Source organism: Oreochromis aureus, linkage group 15, assembly GCF_013358895.1.
Source record: "Oreochromis aureus strain Israel breed Guangdong linkage group 15, ZZ_aureus, whole genome shotgun sequence".
NCBI lineage: Eukaryota > Metazoa > Chordata > Actinopteri > Cichliformes > Cichlidae > Oreochromis > Oreochromis aureus.
Genome location: NC_052956.1, coordinates 22,611,264 through 22,636,837, shown reverse-complemented (window position 1 = coordinate 22,636,837; position 25,574 = coordinate 22,611,264). Strand labels below are relative to the sequence as shown.

Here is a 25,574-nt window from a genome sequence, read left to right as displayed (position 1 = left end):
TCAGATTTGGAGTACTATGGTGTAAGCACAAAAATCGTCCCCATGTGTATATTCACAGGATTTTTATGAGTTACATGAAGGCTTGTGTAAACGGACGGAGAGCCTATAATGATGCATCTAAAATTCGGAAATCTGGGCAACACAGACCATTGTGACAATGGTCTGTGTTCATGATAAAAGACACTTCTTAAACCACACAAAGAAACTTAAACCAAACAAAATCAGAATCCTTTTGTCATGAATTGTTTAATTGTCATTAAACATCAAATATTCAAGTGAGCAGTACTGATGTGTGAGTTTGGGTGGGGTGCATGTATGTTCAATTCAGTGATGGGTTATGGAAAGAAACTGTTTGAGTCTGTTAGTCTTGGTTTGGATGGACCTGTGGAGTCTCCCAGAGGGCAGCAGATCAAACAGGTGGGATGGAGGATGGGTGGAGTCTTGTGTGATTGCCTCAGCTCTGCAGCAGCAGTGGGATATATAGATGTCTCCTCTTCCACTCTTCCTGGGTGCAGTGTGTGAACCTCACTGTGGTGGAGTATGTGAGGATGCTCTGGATGGCTGAGCGATGGAGGTCACTAGTACCCCTCCAAAAGTTGAATCTGTTCATCTGGACGTAGCGTTTTGTGGGAGAAACGTTTCGTCACTCATCCAAGTGACTTCTTCAGTCTCAGCTGACTGCAGGTTTCCCCAAACCTTATAAACAGTACATTTGCATAATGACTGAAACCAGCCCACTGAAGGAACAATGGGCTGGGAGGTCAGTTCCTTAATCATAATTATGCAAATTCCCATGACCATTGATCAACAATCACTGACCAAAACCCACTGATCAAAGAACACTGATCAATGGCCATGAGTACCATTCACAGAGAGTTGGGGAATGGCTGCAATCACAGCGTTGTAAGATGGCGAAAGATGTACCCTTAGGCCCCCTCCTCGATTCAGAGATGGTCTTTCCTTTTTCACGTAAATGGCCTCCTTGACTCCGCGCTCAAACCAGCATTCCTTCCTGTCCAGGATGTGTACATCCTCATCGTTGAAAGAGTGTCCACTGGCCTGTAGGTGTAAATAAACTGCAGAGTCCTGGCCTGACGAGGCAGCTCTTCTGTGTTGTGCCATCCGCTTCGCTAGAGGTTGTTTGGTTTCCCCGATGTATAAATCCTGGCAATCCTCCTGGCACTTAACAGCGTACACTATGTTACTCTGTTTGTGTCGGGGGACCCGATCCTTGGGGTGGACCAGTTTTTGGCGCAGCGTATTTTGGGGTTTAAAAGCCACAGAGACCCGGTGTTTAGAAACCCCAAGGATCGGGTCCCCCGACACAAACAGAGTAACATAGTGAAAAGGGAAAGACCATCTCTGAATCGAGGAGGGGGCCTAAGGGTACATCTTTCGCCATCTTACAATGCTGTGATTGCAGCCATTCCCCAACTCTGAAGAAGTCACTTGGATGAGTGACGAAACGTTTCTCCCACAAAACGCTACGTCCAGATGAACAGATTCAACTTTTGGAGATTTACTTTCCTGGATGATTGAGTATGCATCAAGACGAGGTCACTAGTAGCTTTGCAGAGATGCTGTTCCTTTTGAGCAATCTCAGGTAATGCAGATGCTGCTGTGACTTCCTGATGACGGTGTTTGCAGCCCAGGAGAGGTCGGCAGAGATCACGGTGCCAAATCTGCCCCACCACTGTTGTATCACCTGAAAACTTCACTATGGTGTTCCTGGAGTGAGCAGGTGTGTAGTCTGTGGCATAGAGGCAGTAGAGCAGTGGGCTCAACACAAACACCTTAGTGTTTGACTGGACGAGAGGTGGTGACTGAGTTCGACAGTCTAGAGGTGTGAGGTGAGGAAGCTGAGGATCCAGGAACAAATGAGGGGAAGGAGTTCCAGGTCAGACAGTTTCCTGGCCAGGATATCAGGGATGATCATGCTGAAGGCTGAGCTTTAGTCAGTGAAAAGCATTCTGACATAGCTCTCCCAGTGTTTCAGGTGGCTCAGCGCGATGTGAAGCGTAATAGGTTTTACGTCCTCAGTCGACCTATTTGATATACAGGCGAATGGGTGGGGGTCTAGACAGGAAGGCTGGCATTTATGTGCTTTAAGACCTGCTGTTCCGGGGACTTAGTGATGACAGGTATGAGTGCATTGGGGCGGAAGTTGTTGAGGCCGTTTGCAGATTATTTGTTGGGGTACAGCAATGATTAAAGTGGACTTTGAGCGTGAGAAGGCGTTTAGTTCTTCTGTTCATGCATGCTTAGGTCCACAAACTGTGTTGGTCTGTGCCCTGAAGTTGGTGGATTCCCTGTTACATCTACCAATGGTTATATGGGAGAGGTGATTTTCTGTTTCCTTTTGGTGGTCCAATTTTACCGTCCCCTTCTTCAGGCCAGCTCTATATACTTCCCTACGCCAGACCTAAAAGCAGATTTGCGGGGTTTGAGGAGTGTTTTGATGTGGCTGTTCATTCAGGGCTTCTGCTTTATGTGAAGTTGATGTAGGACAGAACAGCCTGTGTGTGAACAGTCAGGTCCTCATTGTCAAAGACAGCTTTCACAACCACAGCTGCAGATCTTAAAGGAAATACCCCTGTATATGAAGTTAAAGGGGAAGTACATATATGACACCATACTTGCATTATAAACAAACATGAGGGTGAATTTGTTCTGCCTATTCTCGGCTGTGTAATTCTAACCTGTTACTGCAGTACTTTAAAGCCCTTAAATTTAACGAATAAAGATAAAGTCGACTGTGAGGATGCACAATCACAAGAAAATGTGCCATAGTCCAAACATGGACCTAAGATAAGAAAAGATTAGTTGTAGTTTTGTAAATATTTTGCGGAGCACTGTGTTTGCACCAACAGCAGCTCCCAGTTTGCACAATAAGCGTGTCAATAAAATAGAAACAGTCATTATAAAAGCTTTATTCAGGATTCAGGAATCAAACAGGATATCAAACTGATGCTGAAGATGTCAAACACATTATGTAACTGAACTGCAAAGAAGTTCTACGATTTTTAAAAATCATTGTGTGAACAGACAGAGAGGCGTTTTAGAGAAGACTTGCAGTTAACATCAGTTTGGATTTTGACTCTTCCCACAGGTTTGAGCTCCACCAGCCCAACCTTGTGCCCATTCAGAGCGCTCAGAAACAATCTCAGGTAGGTGAAAAACAAAAGGTTTGGTTGCATCATAGCTCCTGAAGACGCCTCGAGAGTGCACACGTTTATTAAAATAAACCCTAAATAGCATCATTTTTTATTAATTTACCAAACTTGCCTGATAAATATCAATACTTTGTAATTATGGTGAAAAAATCTCATTTGTGTATAAAAAGTCTCACATGCACAGCAGCTGTGTGAAGCAGCTGCTTCATTTGGGCAACAGGAATCAGAAATTTGCTGATTTGATTTACCAGCACGTGCTGCGTTCATGCTGTTCCTCCTCTTACATATTTTTTCCCCACTGTGACTGTTTGTCCATATTTGCACCTGTAGCTCTGTTCTGTCTGCTTTCATGCTACATCCTGTAGTTCAGCCAGCGCCTGCTCTAAATTCCAGGTTTTGTGTTACCTAATGTGACTCCCCTCATTGTTTATTTCATTCCTTTTCATCCTCTTCCTCATATTTCTGCAATCAAAGCTATTCACATGGCCAAGAGAGCTGTATGAGGCCAAGTTTTAACAGGGAAGTTACAGTCATTTAAAGAACCCATTAAAATGCTCCATCCACTGTGCAAACCCTATAACACTAACAATATGGGAATTCTAGCAGTCCCAGAGTAGGCAGCCATGGTTTTATCCACATTTTAAAACACTACAGAAACTACTCTAGATCTAGACTGTGTTTAGGTGCAAAGCTTTCTAAAAGTCAGCATTCCTATTTCCATTTCCTAATTTTTATTTGGTAAATGGTTTGGCATAAATATATATAGCGCTTTTCTACTCTGAGCACTGAGCAATTCTAGTCATTTAAGGTGGCTTTGCATGATTCATAGTTCAAAATAATCTTTCTTTATCTCATACTTGGTACAGCTCCTCAGTTCATCCTCTCTGAAACAGGCCATTTTAGTTCCTGTTCCTTTAAGGCCATCCTCCCTTTAAGCTTGTGTTTCTCAAAGTGTGGGGCAGGCCCCGTTGGTGGGGCACAGAGCCACTGCAGGTGGGACACGGTCAACCTGGTGAAAAATATGAAGTGAAACTGGGTTTGCTTTTATTAGGCAGAATATACAAAAATAGTTGGCTGATGCTGCTGCACTGACCTTTAAAGGTCAACATAAGAGGAGTTATACCTTACACAAAGATCCTTTGTTATCGTTCATCCTCGTTTTTTTAAAACTCGAGAGTCTTGAGCTTCTAAAATGGGGCATACCACAAAAACTTTGGGAGCTGCTGTTGTAAGCTTACTTTCTTCTGATTGGCTGCCCCTTGCAAACAGAAGGTTTGAACAGAAGATGGGCGGGGCTTTTGTGCTCACTTTAGGAATATCCTCTCTCACTGACATCACAAAGAGCCTACTGTTGAAAAAAACGGTATGAAATGGAGCATTTAGAGCAGGGTGGAGGCAGAGCTTTAGAATCACAGGGGTTACTTGTACATAAACTGTCCTCATAATTGAGAACCTCAATAACTGAGACCATCCCCAAAGCAGTAAATGAAAGCTTAAGCCAAGCAACAAAACAAACAAACAAACAAAAAAAACCCCTTAGGATAGAATCCAGACTGGAGATGATTGCATCCCGCTTGGTGTGACAGACTAAAGATTTCACATTTTGTGCTGTTTACTGGGGCTTTACTTTGGTGAGTTTCTGGTTAGATCCCAGTAAGAAACTGACTGGGACGCTGCAGTAAAGACAGTGACAGGTATTTGACAAACTGAAATAAAACCTCGAGCTGTGCTTGGTTTTAATTTCCAGCTTATTAAACATCCTTTAAAAGCAGATTGCAAAAGACACAGGAAACATTCTCTGATTGTTATTTTTTGTTTGTTTTTTTTTGTCCATCTCAGCTATTTGAAAGTTCTGGGTTTTAAGGTGCACTTGGTTGTCACTCTTCAATACAGACACTTGAATTTCAAACCACACATTTTTCCTGCGTCTCTTGGAGCAACATTATTTCAAACCAGTGCAGCTCATAAATAAATCAGGACTTTATACCTGAAAGGTCTGCATTTCTTTTCATGCTACAAAGAGCCATAAAAAAGTCTTCATCAGCTTTCTATTCAGATATCCTCGATGCAGCACTGTGACATGATTGCTCATGCATGGTCAGTGTGTGAGCAGCATTCTTTCTCTGTCCGGGTCTTTGAGTTGAGGGATGAGTGTGAGGGCACTCACAGGGCACATGAGTGTAAAGGTCACATGGTCAGGGGTCAGGAGAAGGGGACTTCCCATCTTTGCGTGTATGCGCTCAGTTCGCAGGGGCTGATCACTAACATTCGGGAATCGTCCATCCCGTCCAGAGCCATCTCCGAGTCCAGGCAGAACCGGGAGACGAGGTGCTCCAAGTGAGTCCCTGACTTCTGCCACCGCTGCAGGAAAAACGAAGAAAAATAACATTTAAAAAGTTAAAAATGAACGTTTAAAATTTTAACTACCTTATCATCTCTTGTAAATTAGAAAACAAAACATTTACTGGTTAGTGTGGAAAACATACCACCAATAAGGAGTCCAAAAATTAATTTTTTGTTGTTGTTGCTGTGCTTCATTTTTTTCTGCTCACTATTGATCCAGCCGCTGTACTGCAGTGAAAGAGCTGCTCGGAGGATCTAATGAATGCAGAAACCTGCAGCAGCTGTGAAAAGGTCTTCAGTCATGCTCTGCTGAGCAGGTGTATTACTGTATGACCGCAGAGAAATATGCTGAGAAACACGAATCTGACAATGACAGAGCTGATGTCACACTCTTTCGCATAAAAAAATGAAAAGAAAACATTTTTTAGGGGTTCACCTGCACACACGGCACTGAATGGCAGGCCTCGCTCAAGTCACTGAAGTAATTTAGAAAGCATGGAACAGCCGCCACCGAATCTAACAATGCACCAACATAAAATCTAAGAAAAAAAACAGGATGCTTCAGCAGAAATCCCCAGGAACTGTTCGCCGCACGGTGACCACCAAACAGAGGTTAGCGCCACAATTCTCATCAGAGGACCCGTTGGAGAAGCACGCTTCAGTGAATCCTGAACCCTGTTATTGGTGATCAAATCTTTACTTTCAGAAGTGCATGTGTCTGCAGATTTTACAAGTATGAAAAGTGCAAATATTCACTGATTTATTGTCATATATGAAGCATCTGCATATGATCAGTGAGTGAGACCAAGTCAAGTTCTAACAGCAGCGACACACTTAATCTTTTATATCTATCATATCTATCATCTATAACCTCATATCATTCAGAAATCTTGTGATTTTTTTTAACATCTGCTTTCAGATTTTCATTTTTCAATTTGATATGTATTTGTGAAGATGGGGTGGAAAAAAAAGTTGCACTTGGAATCTTGGGTTTCAATCCTCCATCCAGCTGGGTCATGTTCTCCCTGTGGCTGTGTGGGTTCTCGTGGGACTCATGACTCAGGTTAATTGGTGATTCTAAACTGGCCTTAGGTGTGCTTGGCTGTAGTCTTGGGTGTACTCAGCCTCTCACACTCCTATAGCTGAGCTGGGCTCCAGTCTGTCTATGACCCATGTCCATATAAGTGATTAGGATCTTACAATGGTAAAATATTCTTCCAAAAATCACTTCTAAGTTGTGCCAAGCTCAACTGCTGGTAAAATGTTCATGAAAAAAAAGTAATTTAAGTAATCCTGATAATAAAAACGAATCAAACACTGATTCAGGCTCCCTGGTGGAGTTATTAAATGTGTCAGCTCAATAGTTTACAGCTGCTTTCAGTGAAGATATTTGTTTCCTTTTTACTCAAATAACACTTCAATAATTGTTTGTACTGTTTGATTGGAATCATTCAGACTAATTTTAAAAGCTGTGATTTTGTCAGGAACAAAATTCGTCTCACCTTTAATATTCATTAAAATCCTTTTTTAAAGATCCAAAGTGACTAACATTTTTCACATCACTCCACCAACTTTACTTGAAGCCACCTGGTAATAAAAACATATTTATGGTTGTACTTCCACATCTAATTATACTATCTACATTTATTGATTAAGGGGTAATCATAAATTCTGACTGCTTTCAGTTTATAGTGGACAGCATGTGATTCACCACAGTCACCACTAGATGGAGACATCTCCTGACTTTTTCAACAATCCAGTGGCTCTTTGACCAGACAGACACTGTGTGTGTGTGTGTGTGTGTGTGTGTGTGTGTGTGTGTGTGTGTGTGTGTATTATTCATAGCTGGATTCTTTAGCTGTGAAACAAAGCAGCAGATATGATCAGACATGAAGAGAGGCTTTTATCTAGCAGTGGGTCTGAAACCCAGCCATCTGAGACAGACAAAGAAAAACAGACTAAAAGATAAAGGAAGAGAGACAAAACGAGGGAAAAATAGAAACTATGCATGTGTGTGTGCCATTTGTGTGATATCTGTATCTTTGCGTTTCGTAATTTGCACGTTTGTGTGTTTATCTCCTTGTATCAGTGTTTTTATGCTTACGTTGGCTCGGAGCGGCCATGTTGTATTTGCTGAGCCTCTGAAGCGTATCACTGTCATGTATCTTGATCTCATGAGGCATTGTAAAGACACACACACAGTCACACAGACCCACACACACACAAATCAGCTTTGTTCTGTAGAAGTGCATTGTGGGTCTGTTGCGGCATTGTCAAGATGACATGCCCATCAGAGTACAGCGACGGGCCGCCGAGATTTTTAATTGAAAAAAAGAGGGAGGGATAATTAAAAGTAAATTAATTAGTATTCAACTCATTAGTGTCGGCTCCAGCAGACTATAGAGAGTAACATGTTGCGTTGGTCTTTCTCTACACATCACTGTCTCTCTTTTAAGTAGGGATGCAACGATACCAATTTTTTCAAACCGATCCGATACCGATACTTGGATCTGAGTACTTGCCGATACCGAGTACAAAAGCCGATACTTCTGCCACACACAAGTTAAACTTAACCGGTAGTAAAGAAACGACCCCACACAACTCTTTAACACAAACGAAACGTTTACTGAACGTAAGGGCAGAGACAAATACTGTACAACACATCCCTTTTTTAAACTCAAATGATATTCCAATTCCTTAACCAAATGAAATACACTGTATAAATGAAATAATTCCCTTTCAAATTATATTAAACAACCCAACTTATGTTATCACCTTTTGGTAAGTGACTCACTAATATACACTCCAAAACACGTTATATAAATCCACTAAACATACAATATTCACACATGGGCGCCACACACACTCACATTCACACTTGTTGCAGGCCTGTTTGCTGCTCACGCCGGACGATGGAGAAAAATCCTCTTCTCCCCAGTAAGAGCACAAAAGTCTGACTTACAGTTCCGTTGCTCGGTAGGTCGCCATTCACCAGTCCCACACTAAATCCACTCCCCTGCGGACCCGATGCTGTCTCTGCTACAGCGCGTTAGCCAGTCACTGTCCAGCTCTCCGACAGTCCATAGCAGCTGCCTCCGTGGCGCAGCCAAGCAGTCCGGGCTAGCCTTTAGCCTCGGCGGTCATGGCTGGAAACACAGTTTTCCACGGACGGTGGTGCGACCGTTGAAACAAAAAGTCACTTCACCCACACTCTGTTGCGAAGCTCTCACACGGTTAGCTTTCTAGTCACACACTCTTTTGTGCAAGTTAACCTCAGTAAAACTAGCCGAGTCTCTCACTTTGGTTCAGCTAACCTCGTGCATCTCTCCATGCCGTTCTCTTCTGTGAACTGTGAACACCTTATGTGGCGTTCAAGTCCATGGGAATTATGAGTATCTACTACCAAATTCCCATCCGGGCTACATTAGTATCGGTTCATGGTATCGGTTGACTTTTACGAGTACGAGTACGCACACATTTTACAGTATCGGCACCGATACCCGATACCAGTATCGGGATCGGTGCATCCCTACTTTTAAGTACTGCACATTAAAGTTCATAAGCCTTTTGTTGCCTTTCAGGATGACTCAAGGGAGATGGGAGTCTTTTACAACCTGGTGAACAACACAGGCTGAAATGAAATCACCTTTCTCCAGGAATCTACAGGTATCAAAATACCCTGAGAAGAGACTGTACATTAAAGATGGACGTAGCCACTGTGTTATAAGGGTTGAAATGGAAATGACCATATTTGAACGAGAGGGTGAGAGCAAAGTCACCAGCTAGAAAGTTTAGCTATAAAGCTTCAGTCATAATCTGTACGGGACCATGATACCTGCTAATTAGTTCTTAGTAGGGTTCTTCGGTTCTCTGAGCACTCAAGTCCAAATTTGCTGAATTTGCTGATTTCAGTTCATGTGCTAGGGGAGGAAAACAGTGGACTACAGCAGAGGTATACGGACATTACTTTTATTTTTATTGCACAAAGGAACAAGAGCATGATAACAAAGTGCAAAATGCAATAATCTGCACAGGGAGTATGCTAATGCAAAGCTAGCAAAGAACCCAGAAGGATGTTAAAGCTGAGTGTTTGCCATAACTGAACTTCAACAGGTAACAAAAGCAGTGACTGAGCAGTCAAGCTTGTAGCCTCAGTTTCTACCTGTTCTTGTTTCTACAGTAGAATCACTGTGGCGATCGCTTTGAAGTCTCACTTTGGCTCATTTGAAACTTCCCTTTGGTTTCATATAAAAAACTAAAAGAAAGCCTCAGATTAATATTGTTAACTGTTAATTATGAAAAAATAAGGGTCAAGTCATTTTAGAAAGTAACAAGAAACTAATGTAGCAAGTAATGTATCAAATTGCTTTCTCTGATGAGTAATTAACAAACTGCATTGCTTTTAAGAAAAGTAACTAGTAATGTGGAATACATTACTGTTTTTAGTAACTGGTTCTTAGTAACGTCACAGTCAAGATGTTTAGGACAGTGACTTTACCTGAGTGAGCTGTGCTTCAACATTTAAGCCTTAAAAACATCGAAATGGATCATTGTAAAAAAAATAAAATAATAAAAATAATAAAATAAAACAGCTCCTCAACAGCTGTTACAAAGGATTCGAGATCAAAACAGCATACCAGCTTTTTGTTTTGGGTTGTTAGTTGGTCATTTTAACATGGGTGACTATGGGAATTGAGTTGTATTCGGAGTCATCAATTGGCCACTGGAAGAACCACTAACTCAAGAGATCGTTGTTTGTTTGAGATCTTATATTTTGTTGAACTTGTCTCATTAGAGTCCACTGGAGACTGCATACAGAAGCTGCAAAAGTAATACAGTCAAGTGTTACTTCTGCATCTAATCAGCTATAAAATACCTTGAAAAAAAGTTTTTGGCTCTAAATAGAAAAGGATAAGGATGCTTTCAAATGCTTTCAAAGATTCACAGCAAACAGGAAGCAACACTAAAATAATAAATCTGCAGGTACACCTGCTTGAAAGGTGGTTTTGTTTTGAGCATCTTGGAGGACGTGCCACAGATCTTCTGTGAATTCAGGCTGTCTCACTGTCTCTTTGTGAAAATGCAGACCGGCTTCATGATGATGAGATCAGCGCTCTGTGGGGGCTAAACCATCTGTTGGAGGACTCCTTGTTTTTCTTGTGGCTGAAAATAGTTCTTTATGACTCAGGCTGGATGTTTGGGCTTGTCGATGTGCTGCAGAATGAATCTGGGGCTGATCACTGATGAGCCTCACTGATGGATTTGCAGGAAATATATCTAAAGATCTAAAGTGCACCACTGCACTTTCTTATCATTTAAATCTCAGGTGAATTCATCAAACAAATGGTTTTTAGTTTGTTTTTGTGTGTCTGTGTTTTTTCCCTCTTGGTGAAGAGATGACACGTTGGCAGGTTTGACAACTCAAACTTTTAAAAGAGAGGTGAACACCAACCATTTTCTGAGTCATGCACACCATTCAAAAATAAATCTGGTTTCCAGCATGAGGCCCTTTCTCTTTTTTCTGACAATATTAAGGTTGCTGCTTCTTCTCACTCTGAACATCTGCGACTCCATCTCTTTAGTGCTGTGATTTTTTGATCTGACTGCAAGTTGTCGTTCTAATCCAACAGACATGGCACCAGGAACAGAAATGAGTTTCAGGAAAAAACAGTCTGGTGCCTCAGAGGAAGAAAACAGATTTGTGATAGAGAAACATCCTAAAGACGTGACAGGAAGACCAACTTTCTCTCAATGTTTTTGCCTATTTTTACCTCGTGACAAGTTGTGCTACTAACCTACTGTTCAAGAAAAACCACAAGCTGTGATTTATATCTGGTTAACACAAGCCGATATGCTTCTGTGAAAAACTGAAATCAGAAAAAGCTGAGACTTTAAGTAATCTGTCACAGTAAAATATGCGAGTGGAAGTGTGTGACAGGAAGTCTAAGTATACAAAATAAACACACTCCATGCAAAATCACTCAAATGTTAAAGAATAAAAATGTATCCGCTCTCAATAAATCCTCAAATATTTCACACAAATTTCTGAAGAACTTTGACATCCCAGGATGCTGCCTGGCTTGAAATCAACAGAGCATCTTTTGGGTTTTTAAAGATAAAAGTAGAGCAACACAGCACCTCCAGCAAACAAGAGCTGGAAAAAAAAGAAGTTTCTGAAGAATGGAAGAACATCCCTCCAGAAACCTATGCAGCACACCCTCATGTCGAGGACAACTAAGTCTGCCATCAAAAATAAATGTGCACATGCAAAGGAAAACGTGCACTGCCTTCTGAGGTCCTCCTGCAGAGTTTCTATTTTTAACACAATAACAATGAAGTTTCAGTTTTCAGTCTAACATGGTCAGACACTTAAATGCATTGGTCTCGCGATGATGTTTTCTATACATTAGAAAGCTTGATGGTGTTTAGCTTTACTTTCACTTCTATGTGGACTTTGAAAATAGATAAAAGTTACCCTCATTTAGAACTTTAACTTAAAAGTAAATTGGGGGCACAGAATGTGTCAAGAACAAGGGACAGGAATCTGCATGAAAGAACAATTCATTATGTATTATGTACAAAAGTACTGAGCCATCTCCACATTACACCTACAGGAGCCGCTCAGCCATGGAAACCAATGCTACGAAGCTCCGGGTGCACCATTTTTGTCCTGATGTTAATGCCAGAGCAGGCCTGGAACACAAGTTGCTGAGAGATTTTTCCAAGTGGTCTGCCGCTTTATGACTGAGCTGCCGTGGATCCTAAACACTTCCACTTACAGCTGATCATGGAATATCTAAGAACAACAACAACAGAGGTGTCCTAATGTAGTCCAAAGCTCAAATTCAGTGAGCTCTTTAGAGCGACCCATTCTCTCATAAATGCTTGTAAAAGCAGAAATCATGGCCAGATGCTTGATTTTATACATCTGTGGAAATGGGACTGAAAGAACACCTGAATTCAAAGATGAAGAGGTGTAACACAGTACTCTCACCCATAAAGTGTATGTGATAATAAATAAACACAGTGTAGAAAGAAAAATCTGGCTTGATTTTGAGGCTCATGGGCAGCCATGCCCCATGCAGATGGTGTTACATGAAAAATGGCACTCCTCCAAGGCTTAAACTTTTTTCAAGTTGAGAAACTGCTCAGCAAAATGGTAAAAATGATCATTCTAATAGCCTCCCCTCACAGAGCGAACGTTTAACCATCACAAATAAAGTATTTTAAGCAAAAAAAATCTTTTATTTCTGTTAGGTAGCTATATTAGTAAAGCTGTATTTTCTAATATGCAAAACAATAAGAAAGTAACAAAACGTATAAAAAACTTGAAGTACAAGTATATTAAAACTGTACAAAGTTACATTCCCCACTGGCCCGATCCATGCCCCTGACCCTCCTGATTGGTGTGAGTGTTCCTACACGTCCCTGCAGTCATGCGTGGGTGAGTAATGCTTATTTTATTATACTATTTTCTGGTCTATTTGCAGCCCACATGGAGGAATGAAGCACTGGTGGCCTTGCAGTACAGTGGCTGCATAGCCATACTGTCTGAAGAGGAATTTTATAGGCTTCTTGCATGCTGGGCTTCTACAGATGTGTGTGCATCTGCAAGGGAATAAAATCTGCTCCCAAAGTGGTGCAACTGCCTGTGGTTGTAATTGTATGCTATAGGAGGTGTTTGTCACTAAAACTGAGGGTTAGTGGAAGTGTATGTGACTGGATGCATATTCTGTTGGGTTTGTGAGTGACGAGATGGCAGTCAGCGCATGTTAATCAAAGTATTTGGAAGTGTGAATCTTAATAAGTGGCCACATTCTCTCAGCTCGTCAGGTCAAACTTATTTTTTCCCCCTCATACTGAACGGTCTACTCTCACCTTTACTTTACCTCTCTCACCCTGCCTCTCTCTCCTTCTCTGTCTGTCATGGTCTGTTTATTTCCGTCTTCACCACTCACTCTCGCTCCCCGTTTTGCTGTCTTCCTCTGTGTCTCTCGTCCCATCACCGCGCCCACATTTCTCTAGCCTTAATTTAACCTCTCTGCATTTTCTCCTCTCTCTCTCTGGGTCTGAGTCTCTCTACCAGTCAGCTCTGGGCTGTTTCTCTGGTGGATCGTCGTTCTAATTAGCTATCATCGCTCTACTTCCTGCCTTCTGACACACAAACACGTACGTATGCACACTCTCAAGTGGGACATGTAACAGCACTTTGTGTTTGTGTGTGTGTGTCTGTGTGTGTGTGTGTGTGTGTCGGTACAAAAGTTTACTAGTCTGAGTTACATGAAAGAGATCCGCTTTAGTGGCTCAGCTAAAAAACACAAACAAAACATACACAATGACTGGTGTGTGGGTGTGTGTGTGTGTGTGTGTGTGTGTGTGTGTGTGTGTGTGTGTGTGTGTGTGTGTGTGTGTGCGTGCGTGCGTGTGTGGTTTCAGTCCTTTAATTTAAGTCTCAAGGACTCCAGCTTTAAAACACCTGCCTGTGCGCTTTTTGTGTTCAATTGTCTTCATCATTAGCCACAAACCTCCATTCTTCCTTCCTTCCTTTAATTCCTCTCTTTTCAAACTGTTCCTTTCCCTATTTTGGTTTTCCTTCCTTTCTTCCCTTCCTTTGCTTTTTCTTTCCTACCATTTAGCATTCCTTCATTTCCACATTGTTCTTTATTCCTTTTTCTTCATTCATCCTTTTTTATTTAGTTCCCCAAGCTTCCTTCTTTATTTCCTTGTCAATGTCCTCCCTTCCATTTTCCCCATTTATGCATGCTTGCTATTCATTCCTTCTTTACATCATCCATCCTTTTTTACTTCCTTCACACACCTGCCCTCTTTTCTTCTTTCCTTCCCCTCCAATTCTTTCTTCCTTTCTTTTATCCATACCATTTTGATAAATTTATTCTTTGTTTGCTTCCTACTTTTAGCATTCCTTCCTTTCATTCACTGCTTCCTTCCTTCCTTTATCATTCATTGCTTTACTGCATGTCCCATTTACACCTACCTGCATGCCTTCTTTCCTTTCCCTATTCCTTCTTCCTTACTTTTCTTCTTTCCTTCCTACACCTACCTGCATTCTTTCTCTCCTTTCTTTCTTACACTTTCCTTCCTGCCCCTATCTTCCCCCTATCCCTTCTTTACCTGTTTCCTTCCTTTTTTCCTTCCCCTCAATTTCCATTCCTTCCTTCCTTCTTTTTTCTTTTCTTCTTCCTTCTTTTCATGTCCCCACCAGCTTTCTTTCTCTTCCCTAGTCTTTCTTCCTTTCTTCCCATCTTTCTTTCATTCATATACCTTGCTTTCTTCCTTCTTTCTCTCCTTTCTTTGATGTCCCCCATTATATTTTCCTTCTCATATCTTTTCTTCCTTCATTTCTTTCCCATTCTCCTTTCCTATCTTACTCTATGTATTTCTGTCATTCTTTTTTTCTCTATCCTTACTTTCATCACCTCTGTCATTCTTTCTCTCCACTTTCCTCATTTTTTAAACATTTTTTTCCATCTTTCCTCCATAAGTTTTGCTGATAAAGATCTTTTTGTTCGCTCTTCCTCCTGCCTTACCTCCAAACCCCTCTCCCCAGTGTACTGAGAGTGTCTCCATAAAGAGCACACGTGCAGGAGAGTACGCACCTGTCCTGTCAGAATCACATCCAGTTAACAATCCAGAAGAACAACAACTTTCTCCCCAGATTCCCTCAGCTGGCACATCTATTGTATCTGAAGTTTTTGTCTCGTTTGGTGACAGCACATCCTCTTCTGCTGCTGCCGCTGCCACCACCACAGGGGAGCTTACTGCTGAGGTATAAAAATATGCAGACCCCTAGAAGCCTGAGCCTCACTCATGGAGCCTAAGACGGGGCGGACTGTTCTTCAGGTGAGGAATTAAGTGAACAAATGCACAAAGACTCTTGAATCCTGTGACAAGATTTATTTTGATTTATTGTGTTTACTTTTAGCTCTGGGCTTCTGTTGATGTACGCTGTGTGCTGCAGCGACGTGTTATATGATGAACGGCTGCCCTACGAGGTCATTTGTTTGTTCTTTTTCTTTTCTTTACCTTTTTCTCCTTTCACTTCCACATTTTTCCTCCCTTCATTCTCTTTTCTTTTATCAGCTTTCACCCTTTATTCTTTTATCATCACACATCAACATTTCCTTCAGCCTCCATTTCTCCTTCTCTTACTCCCTAAGTCTTTCTCCTCCTGGTTTTAGCCCCTTGTCGCTCCTCTCATTACCTCTGTTTTTAATTAAATTTTCTGTCTGTCCTTTTTTTTCCCCGCTTTTGCGCTTCAATGACTCATGGATCAAATAATGCATAATAAGAGCAATGACGAACACTGAGTGAATCATACACCCTAGCACCTGTGCATGGTTTTTAATGTCTAATCATGTCCAAGTGTCCAGTAGATTCCATAAATCCAGATGGGATGAACACAAACACGCGCACACACAGACGAACATTTACACATAAGCACACTTTTGCAGAATTTTCCATGCAGACTGAACAGTTGGTGGGGTGTAATGAGCTAATCTTCTGCAATACCTCCCCCTTAACTTCCTCTCCTCTGTGTCCCTCTGCCTTTCTCTTTTCCTCATCTTTTTTTTGTCTGTCTAGCTTCACCTTTCCACCTGTGCCTCTCTCCATTGCTCTCTCTCTCTCTCTCAGGTGATTTATTGGTTGTCAGGTCGTTCTCTGCTGCAGGAGCTTCTGGGACGCCGTCAAGGTGCCCAGTGGTCAGGTAATGACAAGAGCGAGTGTGTATGTGTGTCTGTATTTCTAGCTACCTGTCCAAAAAACTGTCAAGCATCTGCTCCTGCAGAGTGTGTGTGTGTGTGTGTGTTAGTGCGTGTGTGTGTGTGTGTGTGTGTGTGTATAACAATCATCTTTAGACAAATTTGCCTTCAGATTAATTAACATTTAGATTAATTTATCAGCCATATGATATACGGTTATGACCCGCCTGCAGATACGCACCACCTGTCTTCCTTGACTGTGTGTGTGTGTGTGTCTGTCTAAGTGTATGTGCTCAGACCTGTTTGCCATCCGCCATGTTGCAGGGCAGCAGCAGGACCTGGGAGGCAGGGAACGTGGTGGAGACAGACAGGCAGTGCTGCTGCTGTCGGATCTGCTGTCCGTGAGTGTACACCCACTCCTGCAGAGAGGAAGATGGAGTTAATCATTTTTTATCTTCTCTGAATTTTTAAAATGCTGTGTGCGGGTTTGGTTTTTGAAAGCTGACATTTTCAAGTGCAGCCCCGCCTCTGGTGTTGTTTCTGATAAGCGGTCATGAAGATAAAGTCATTAAAGACAGCACAACAGCGGTAGAGACAGGTGCAAAAGCAACATTAAATTTGTGTCAATTTAATCCTCAACTCCCATTGTTTCTCGCTTTGCACCAGACCTGACTGCAGGGATTTGCTCCCATCTGGCTACAAGAGTATCGGTGAAGCCTGGCTTGCAGTTGGCATTGCAGTTCAGCACAAATGTGCTGAATGGGGAGGAAATTAGGGCTCTATCCAGGCCAGCCATCCACAACAAACTGAGAAAGCCATTTCTTTATAGACCAAACACACAATGCTGACATGCTTGTCAAAGCACATGGTTTAAATTGTCTTAATCGTGTTCGATTTTGATATATTTTTATTAGAACTAAAGGGCATTTAACAAACTAGGGATGATCCTGAGTTTTAACTTTTCATTTCAATATGAAAATACTGAAAAAGTTCCTGCAGCTATTTCTTGTCTTAATAAATATATATAAACAGTCACACGACAAAGAAAATTTTCACAGGATCCTAAAAGGTAAAAAAGTACACTCTGTGATATTTTCCTTCATACTTCAGTCAAATTTGTCTTATAAGGAGAAATCTTGTGGAGAAATGTTGCCTCTTTTTTATGACACTGCTTTACTTCATTGATGTTTGCAGGCATTCATTTCTGCTCAGCTCTTTTAAGGTCCTGCCACAGCATTACAGTCGGGCAGAGGTCTGGACCGACTGGGCCATTGCAGGACCTTGATTGGTTTTTTTTGCCAGCCATCAATTGCATATTTGCTGCTGTGCTTGTGATCACCGCCCTTTTGCAATGGTCCAATTTAAGCCCAGCTTTAGCTGTTGAACAGATGGCCTCACATTTGACTCTAGAATACATTGGTATAAAGAGAAGTTCATGGCTGATTGCATGGTCCGAGTGATTGCAGAGCAGTTTTGCACACATACAGTCTTTTTGTCTTCCATCATTCAGTTTTCACCAGCTTATCTGAGTCCAGGTCGTAGGGGCAGCGGTCTAACCAAAGATGCTCAGACCTTCCTCTCCTATTGAACTGTACTGCGAATAACGAGCTAGCAACAGATGTAAGGATTAAAGTCAGAGTTTTCAGTGTCACAAAGATGACACCTGGCTAGATCACCCTGGTAACTATAATGACACATAACCTTGGCTGAAGCAGGCAGTGTTACAAGTTCCAGTTAAAAAACAGCTTGAAATGATACATTTTTATGGATTGTGTTTAGAAATGTCTAACAGCACTGAAAGAAGTCCTGCTATAAAGTTACAGGCTGTTTATCTCATTATCAGCATTATCTTCAAGTATTCAGCTGGTGAAGCAGGAAATGCATGAATACGTTTTTCTTTTTGTTATGTTGTTTCTTTAAACCGCTGGAATTGTAAAAAATAGAGCGAAAAATAGAAAAATCAGTCAATCCATTTGTAGCATATTTATCACCAAGAATAATCAGTCTAGAAAAACGATCTCACTAAGCTCTGGCCACAGATACATTTCTTTCAGAAGCCTGTGAGAGAGTATCAGACCTGAACTCACTGTGTAGCGCATATTATATAAATGTATCAAGATTAAAGTCAGACAACATATAACTCACAAAGCTTGAACGTCTTGTCCAAAATGATTATATCAGACTCAGTCCAAGTACCTTTTTTAAAAAATTTAAATGAGACAGAGTTGCACATAAACATATATCAGCAATGGTGAGGACAGATACTGAGAAAAACAGATCATGTATAATTTAATATTAAGCTGCTGAAAGGAGGAGTGCATAATGAGGAATATCTTTTACTTTCCCTGACAAACTGGAAAGTAAAACATATTACATCCAGAGTCCAGAGTTTAACGTGCTTTAATTGGACAGGAATTTAAGTGGGTGGGTGGGTGGATGGATGGGATTAAACCTTTGAGTGTGTGCTGGTATGTGCACACACACAGTAGATAGCAGAGAATTCACATTATGATTAATCAAATCATGACATGTCTAGAAGACACTGATATTTAAAGCACAAGTGACATATTTTTACATTTTCATTGATTTACAGAAATACTTTTCATAAATCAATGGAAGTAGCTTTCTTTTTTTTAATGGTCATCAAGATATCATTAGCAGTTACTATAAATGTGAAGTCCTGCAGTCTGCAGGGAACTGGTGTACTTTAATAGTCTTAGTTACTAGTTAATTGACAGATTACCATTTTATATTCAACACACATGAAAATTGCTACCCAACAGCTAGCTTTATATTAAATATTATTAATCATAAATAGTATTAAGCATAAAATCCTTAGATATCACCTTACATTAGATCAGCTTCATTGAGAAAATTCTACAGACAGATGAATGTATAATCATTTAGACAAAAAATACTATATTTTATACTGGTGCAACATTCAGGGCCACATTTCCAAATTATGAGTGATTTTGTGTTTGATCCTTAAAATATTACAACTATTTACATGAAATTTTCAGCTTTGTTGCTTTTACCTAAACTCTGAACACTTCTTTTTTGTTTGGCATTTTAACTTAATGGATTACTCTATTCTCAGATTAGCTTTTCATTAATTTTCTGTTGACTTGCTTTTCTGTTAATCATTAAATCTTTCAATGAATAAGTAATGTGTTTTTTAAACTCGATCACCCCCCCCATTTCATTTCATCTTCAAACGTTATTAACATAATCATACTGTTATAAGTCTGCTGGCTTGACCTTATAAAATAATGGAGGTCGAGAGTCGGATGGCAGGACAGTGGGAGGTCTTTTCAAACCAGCTGGGTGATTTATGACATTTTATCTTAAATATCTCAACGCTGCGGGGTGTATTTCATCACATGATTGATTTATTGAACTGCAGCAAAGAGAATGACATTAGAAGTTAATTGGTCCTGCAGCTCAGTACATCTTCTCTCTACTGGAACGTCCCAGGATTCGTGCACATGTTTAGACGCATACTTAAGAGTCAGTGTTCAACAATATAAAACCAGTAACCTCACCACTGCTTACGCTGGCATGTAGCTAACACACCTGTTTTCCAATGAGAATTTTAAAGCATTTTTAAATCCGTCTAGATCATTGTTGTTATTACTGTAATAATGAGTACAAGTTGAGCACGTTTCTATTATGATTTTTGTAGTTGCATATTAAATAGCTGGGCCAGAAGATCCAGCCTGCTTTTTCTGTTTCAGCTTCTGGTGAAAATGTCTTCATTTAAGTAAAGAAAGACACAAAAATCAGGCACTGACTCACACTTCAACATTTCCTGGAACATAAGGCAGTGTGGCCCTCACAGGGGTCCTGCAGTACTTTCAAATAATTATTCCTAACGTTTATAATCTCTTGGCCTCACTGCTGACTCATGCCTTATTCTTCTGTTTTCTTTTGAATTTGCCTGGTTCCAAATGTGAGAAAAGGATTTTTATTATTTCAGATGTGTTCCAACAAGATTCAACTTTCTGCACATTCCTGACATGTCACGTATGTGTATCTCAGGGATATTTTTAGAAAATCACCGCCTGCATGTAAACACATTAGGCAGAGGTTAAAGTGGTTTGCTAACTGTGATGGGAATCAGGTTGCGGGTAAACACGCTCACTGGTTATGCTGTTAAACATGAAGCAGGTCAGCGCTGAAACAAGGTCTGCATGCTCAGCACAAGTGTTCCCCGGATGGCTAAAAGGTTAAAAGCAAAGTGGACTTTGGCTCAAAATAATGATGACACCTGCAGCTCTGTGTACAAAGCTGTGAGTGTAAGCTTTATTTTTTCCAGAAAAAAAAAGAAAAAAGAAAGTTGCCCAAACTACTTTCTCTTCGTGTGCACATTCAGAGTCGACAGCAGAAATGATTAAAGTACAACTTCATGCCTGTGCACTCATTACATTTGGAGCAAATTGTGTTTAAAATCATGGTTTTGTGGCTCAGTGGGTTGGATTTCATACCCGTCATTCTCGTACTCCATCTTATATTTCTGCTATGTTATACACAGTTGTCCACCTCCCATTAATGCACTCATATAATGCATTTGAATCCTTGCTTTGCAGGATTCAGTTCTAGTTTCTGCTGCTGTGGGTTTATAAATTGATCTCTCTGCCTCTGCTATTGATTTTTTTTCCCTGTATGTGAAAGTTGGTGCAAAATGATAGGTTTAAAGGCATTTCTTTGTTTTCTGATGGACTGAAGCTTCAGATTTTTAATATTTAGAGTGGCTATTTTTTGTTCTTACATTGCATTATTTATACTACTAATGTCCCATATTTGATATTCCATTATTATTTCATTACTTATGCCAAAAAACTCCTCGTCAACTTTCAAGTTGATGTCCTGTGGGAGAGCTTTGTTTTCACTCGCTTTCACTTCATGTTTGGCTGACTGCGCTGGTAATCCGGCACATTAAAAAATGAAGTTAAACTGTATAATCTATGTTAAAATGTGACCAGAAATCAAAGATCCTTGTCAAGCATCCTCATCTAACAAATTGGAAGAGAGACCAGGGTTGAAACTGGGACCCCCTGAGTCCAACGTGAGATGAACAAAGACATTTACAAACTTCTTCACTCTCATTCAAAAATACAGAACCACTGAAAGGTTTGGACAGTCAAAGAGGATCCAAACTATTGACTGTCTCTGATTGAGTAACACAGCAGAGACAATCAGACAAACACTAACACAGGTTTTGCTACTATTTAGGAAATTACTATTCAAATTAAGATGTGTGGGCTTACAAAACATCTGCACGACTGACTCATCAATAAGTCTGAAAGTAGACCCCACTTTACCACGTTACTGGAAATAGGAGTAATATCTGCAAAATGGACGTTACATTAAATAAGATTCATATCTGTGATGGAGAGCATAAATCCATAGGGAAAGGTTTACAGAGTTTCAAATAAAATGGGCACGAAGGTCATTTTCTCAAAGACTTCTATACAATCTTTCTGAAACAGATGAATGAGTCATCCTCAGCTGCCCATGAATCCTCGTGGGTCTTACTCACTTCGTCCATATTTTCAATTCGCCTGGTCTTGTTTAAAAATGTCTGTAAAAACTATTAATAGTCTTGAGTCACTCTCCTTTCTTTCCATTTTGCTTCAATAGAAAAAGATTTCTAATTATTTTTATATGGCTTTGAGCAACAGTTCTCCAGGCTTTCTTAGGGCGGTTTAAAGTTTGTGTTTGGATATTGGATGCTTTTACTGCTCACTTTCAGTCCAGACCGTGGGTGTGGCCATTTTTAGAGGAACATCTTTTGTTTGTTTGTTTGTTTGTTTGTTTGTTTGTTAAACCACTTAACACTGACTGAATGGTGAATAATTCAAAAATAAAAAGGCAACCAACTCAAGGGATGAACCAGGGTTTTGTATAGACGTAACAGACAACAACATCCTGTGCCAAAACACATAATTTGTTCACACGTCTTTAGATGAATCTACAGAAAACATCTACGATAACACAGACAGAAATAAAATTTTAAGTAATATTAAGTAGTAGTTCTACATCAACAAGATGACTCTCAAAAAGCTATTAGTTGAAACCTTGGCATAGCTCAGCACGGTGTGCAGTCTGTCAAACAATCTCAGGAAACTGGACAAATGGAGGTCAAGATAAGTGGCAGGCCTACAAATTCTCTACAGCCGATGAACAGTATCTGAAAATTATATTATATTAAAAAGAGAAAAATACAGCAAAGACCTGACACAGGACCTGAGGGAACCATCGGGCCCTTCAGTTGATCCATCAAATGTTTGCTGAAGCCTCATGAGAAATGGTCTCAGTGGAAGGGTGGCTGTCAAGAAGCCATTCATAAGGAAAGGAAACAAGGAGGGAGGGCTGAGGCATGCCAAATTACACAAGAACTGGACTGAAAATTAATGCCAACAAGTGTTACAGAGTAATGAATATGATGACTTGTCAATATGTATAGACGAGGTCAAGAGACAGGTACAATGGAATCACTCTTACTACATTAAATAAATTACATTTTATTTATATAGCGACAGTTTTGGCCTTAAGAAGACTATATTAAAAAATTTGCAATCAAAAGGTATCTTGCCAAGTTCAGCATTTATATTTGATTACGAGGCCCGTGTTCTCAGTGACATATGGCTAAAGCATTCTCTTTAATCTGGGTATAAAAAGACAGAAATGATACTGGGATTAAAACTTATTTCAGCTGTAAAAGATATCACATCTCTATCCCCGAGTACTATCTATGGCACAACCTTACCAATGAATACAAAAACAAACCCACTACAGGACTACTGCAGCGTGACTATAATATGGCTAGCTGCTTGAATTCACCAGTGACTGGATAAACATTTATTTTCACAATTTCTGAATTGACTTTTATCCCTAAAAGAACTGATGTCAGCACACTTGTAACCACCTGAGCATGGCATGATTTGGGTTTGGTTAACTACATACACTTGAAGCTACATTAATTAATGTTAAAAAACTCTTACTTCCCTTCCCAAAATTATATATCAGTATCCAACTTTGTCAATGCTCTCAATTTTCTGTTGAGAACAGCCTTGACAGGACATGATTATAACTATACCTCAATAGGAGTAATGACCAAAACTGCAGGTAAATTCAAAAAGTAATTCATATTAGAAAGATTTCATTTGAATTCCTTCATTTTATAGTAATTGGGCTGCTTGAAAACCTCAACATGACAGAAGGGGAAATGAATTAAAATTCAAAATTATACCCACCTGGGAGCTGCCCAGTTCAAACCAGACTTCTGAACATGAACAAACAGGGATTAAGAGCCTCCCTTCAGGCCTTTCTCTTGAGTTGCTGATTACTGAGAGTTTCTCATTCACATTCACACACATCTCAGCGGTTCTCCCTTTGAGCTCAGGGATCTGAACCAGCGACCTTCCAGCCACAAGCCAAGCTCTCCAGCCTTTAGGCATCTCAGCTGCTGACACATTTGCTTTCTGCGCAGCGGCTTGTTTAGAGCAAATCGCAGCCTTCACACTTGTTCTTAACATGGAATAATAAGAATCCTACGGGTATTAATTATAGCTCAGAGAAAGGGGAACACACACACACACACACACACACACACATACACGCTCCTCGGCAAGCTGCTGTGCAAAGTAAGTAAAAATGAACATAGTGAGAGCAGGTCAGACATACACACATAAACACAGAGAAGAGTAAAAAATAACTGGCTGAACACAAATAAGACATTTTCACACTCGCACTGACGTCCTGTGAATTTACAGTGAGTGACAGGGCGCCATGTGTCCTGCTCCTGCCTGCTCTATTTCAGCAGCACCTTCACCTACACCAAACAGTCAAATGGTGAGAAAGTATATGACCAACTATTTTCTGTTGAGTGCTCCAGCTCAGAAAGAGAAGCTTCAGATTTTTTGTTTCTCTTTAAATCCTGTCTGTACATGCAGATTTTATACACAGCAACATGCACACATCAAGGTCGCAAACACAAAAAAACACACATTTTAAAACAGTGTGTTTTAGGGGAACAATTTTCTGGAAAATGGCAAGTGAGAGACAATAAAATGAGAGCTGAGGTTGAGCAGTATTTCCTCATCCTTTTTTAAAAAAATCCGTTCGGCCCACAATTTTGCACTTGCAGCTTTTCCGCACAGTCATAATCAGGTGAAAGCCACTATAAGAAGAATTTTTCATGCTATTGCAACAGATTTCAAATTATTCTCATGCCCTAAAGTTTTGAGTTTGGCAAACGAAATGCTATTGCTGAAGACTGAATTTTTCATGTGTCACATTTCTTCATTCAGCTGCTTCCTTTAGGGGCCGTGTTGGCAGCAGATCATCTGCCTCCCTCTCATCCTCCATCCTCTGCATCTCCTCCTTCATTGCATGAATCTTCTCTGAGGTCTCTCTCTTTTCCTCCTGCCTAGAAGCTCCAGCTTCAACATCCTTTGTCCAATATATTGACTATAATAAAAAAAATCTCAGCCTGAGCCGTCCCTCTGATGTACTCATTCCTGTCCATTCTGGTCACTCCCAATGAAAATCTCAACATCTTCAGCTCCGCCTCATGTCTTTTTATCAGTGCCACCAACTTCAAACTACACATCACAGCAGGTCTCACTATCATCTTTCACTCTTGGTTCTATCCTTCTGTCAACCAGACATGCATCTCCACCAACTCCATCCTGCCTGCACTTTCTTCTTTCTTCACCTCTCTTCTGTACTGTCCCCTGCTTCGGATGGTTGACCCCTTCACACGTCACTTTTTAAAAATTATGTATTATTATGAAGAATTTCAGCATTTCAAACATTTTCTTGCTTTGTTCCTAGATTTCCTTAGATATAGCATCAATGCAACTTTTGTAAAAAGTTACTTCACAGTTTACATTTCACATAAAATTCTCTGTAGAACCAAATGCATGCAAACCAGGAACTAAACTGTTGAAATATAAAACTGCCATCCTGCTTGTAATAAAAGAAACAGCACTCTTTCATTTCTAGTAGTCCCTGCTGATTCACAGTAGGGACAGTTTCAGCATTTCCTCCAAGCTCTGTCTCTTCCTTTCAAACTGCTGACTGACCCACCTGATTGATGGCGGGGACGCCCTCGGTTCCCGTGCAGGGAGCTAATGTGAGGACGGGCATCTCCTGACCCTCCACCTTGCGGGACTCCAGACAGTTCTGCCTCTGTTTGATCACTCCAGACTGTGAGTCAGAGTCGTCTGGGACCCTGATGGAGAAAATGAGACTCCTTTCAGTTAAGGTATTCATTGCATCGTACGGATGTGGAGCAACATGAAACCATAAAAACCCTAACACTAAAAGACAT

General features: G+C 40.6%; 1 protein-coding gene across 1 annotated transcript in view; it reads right to left on the bottom strand.

The window, feature by feature from the left end:
- Nucleotides 1–2,914: 2,914 nt before the first annotated feature.
- Nucleotides 2,915–25,574, bottom strand: part of galnt14 (UDP-N-acetyl-alpha-D-galactosamine:polypeptide N-acetylgalactosaminyltransferase 14 (GalNAc-T14)) — a 207,039-nt gene continuing 184,379 nt past the window's right edge. Inside the window, exons 13-15 of the mRNA XM_031751624.2 lie at nucleotides 25,331–25,475; nucleotides 16,537–16,656; nucleotides 2,915–5,534 (exon numbers count right to left, since the gene is read on the bottom strand). Of these exons, the coding sequence (XP_031607484.1) occupies nucleotides 5,376–5,534; nucleotides 16,537–16,656; nucleotides 25,331–25,475 (424 nt within the window). The 3' untranslated portion in view covers nucleotides 2,915–5,375. The remainder of the gene's footprint in view (nucleotides 5,535–16,536; nucleotides 16,657–25,330; nucleotides 25,476–25,574) is intronic.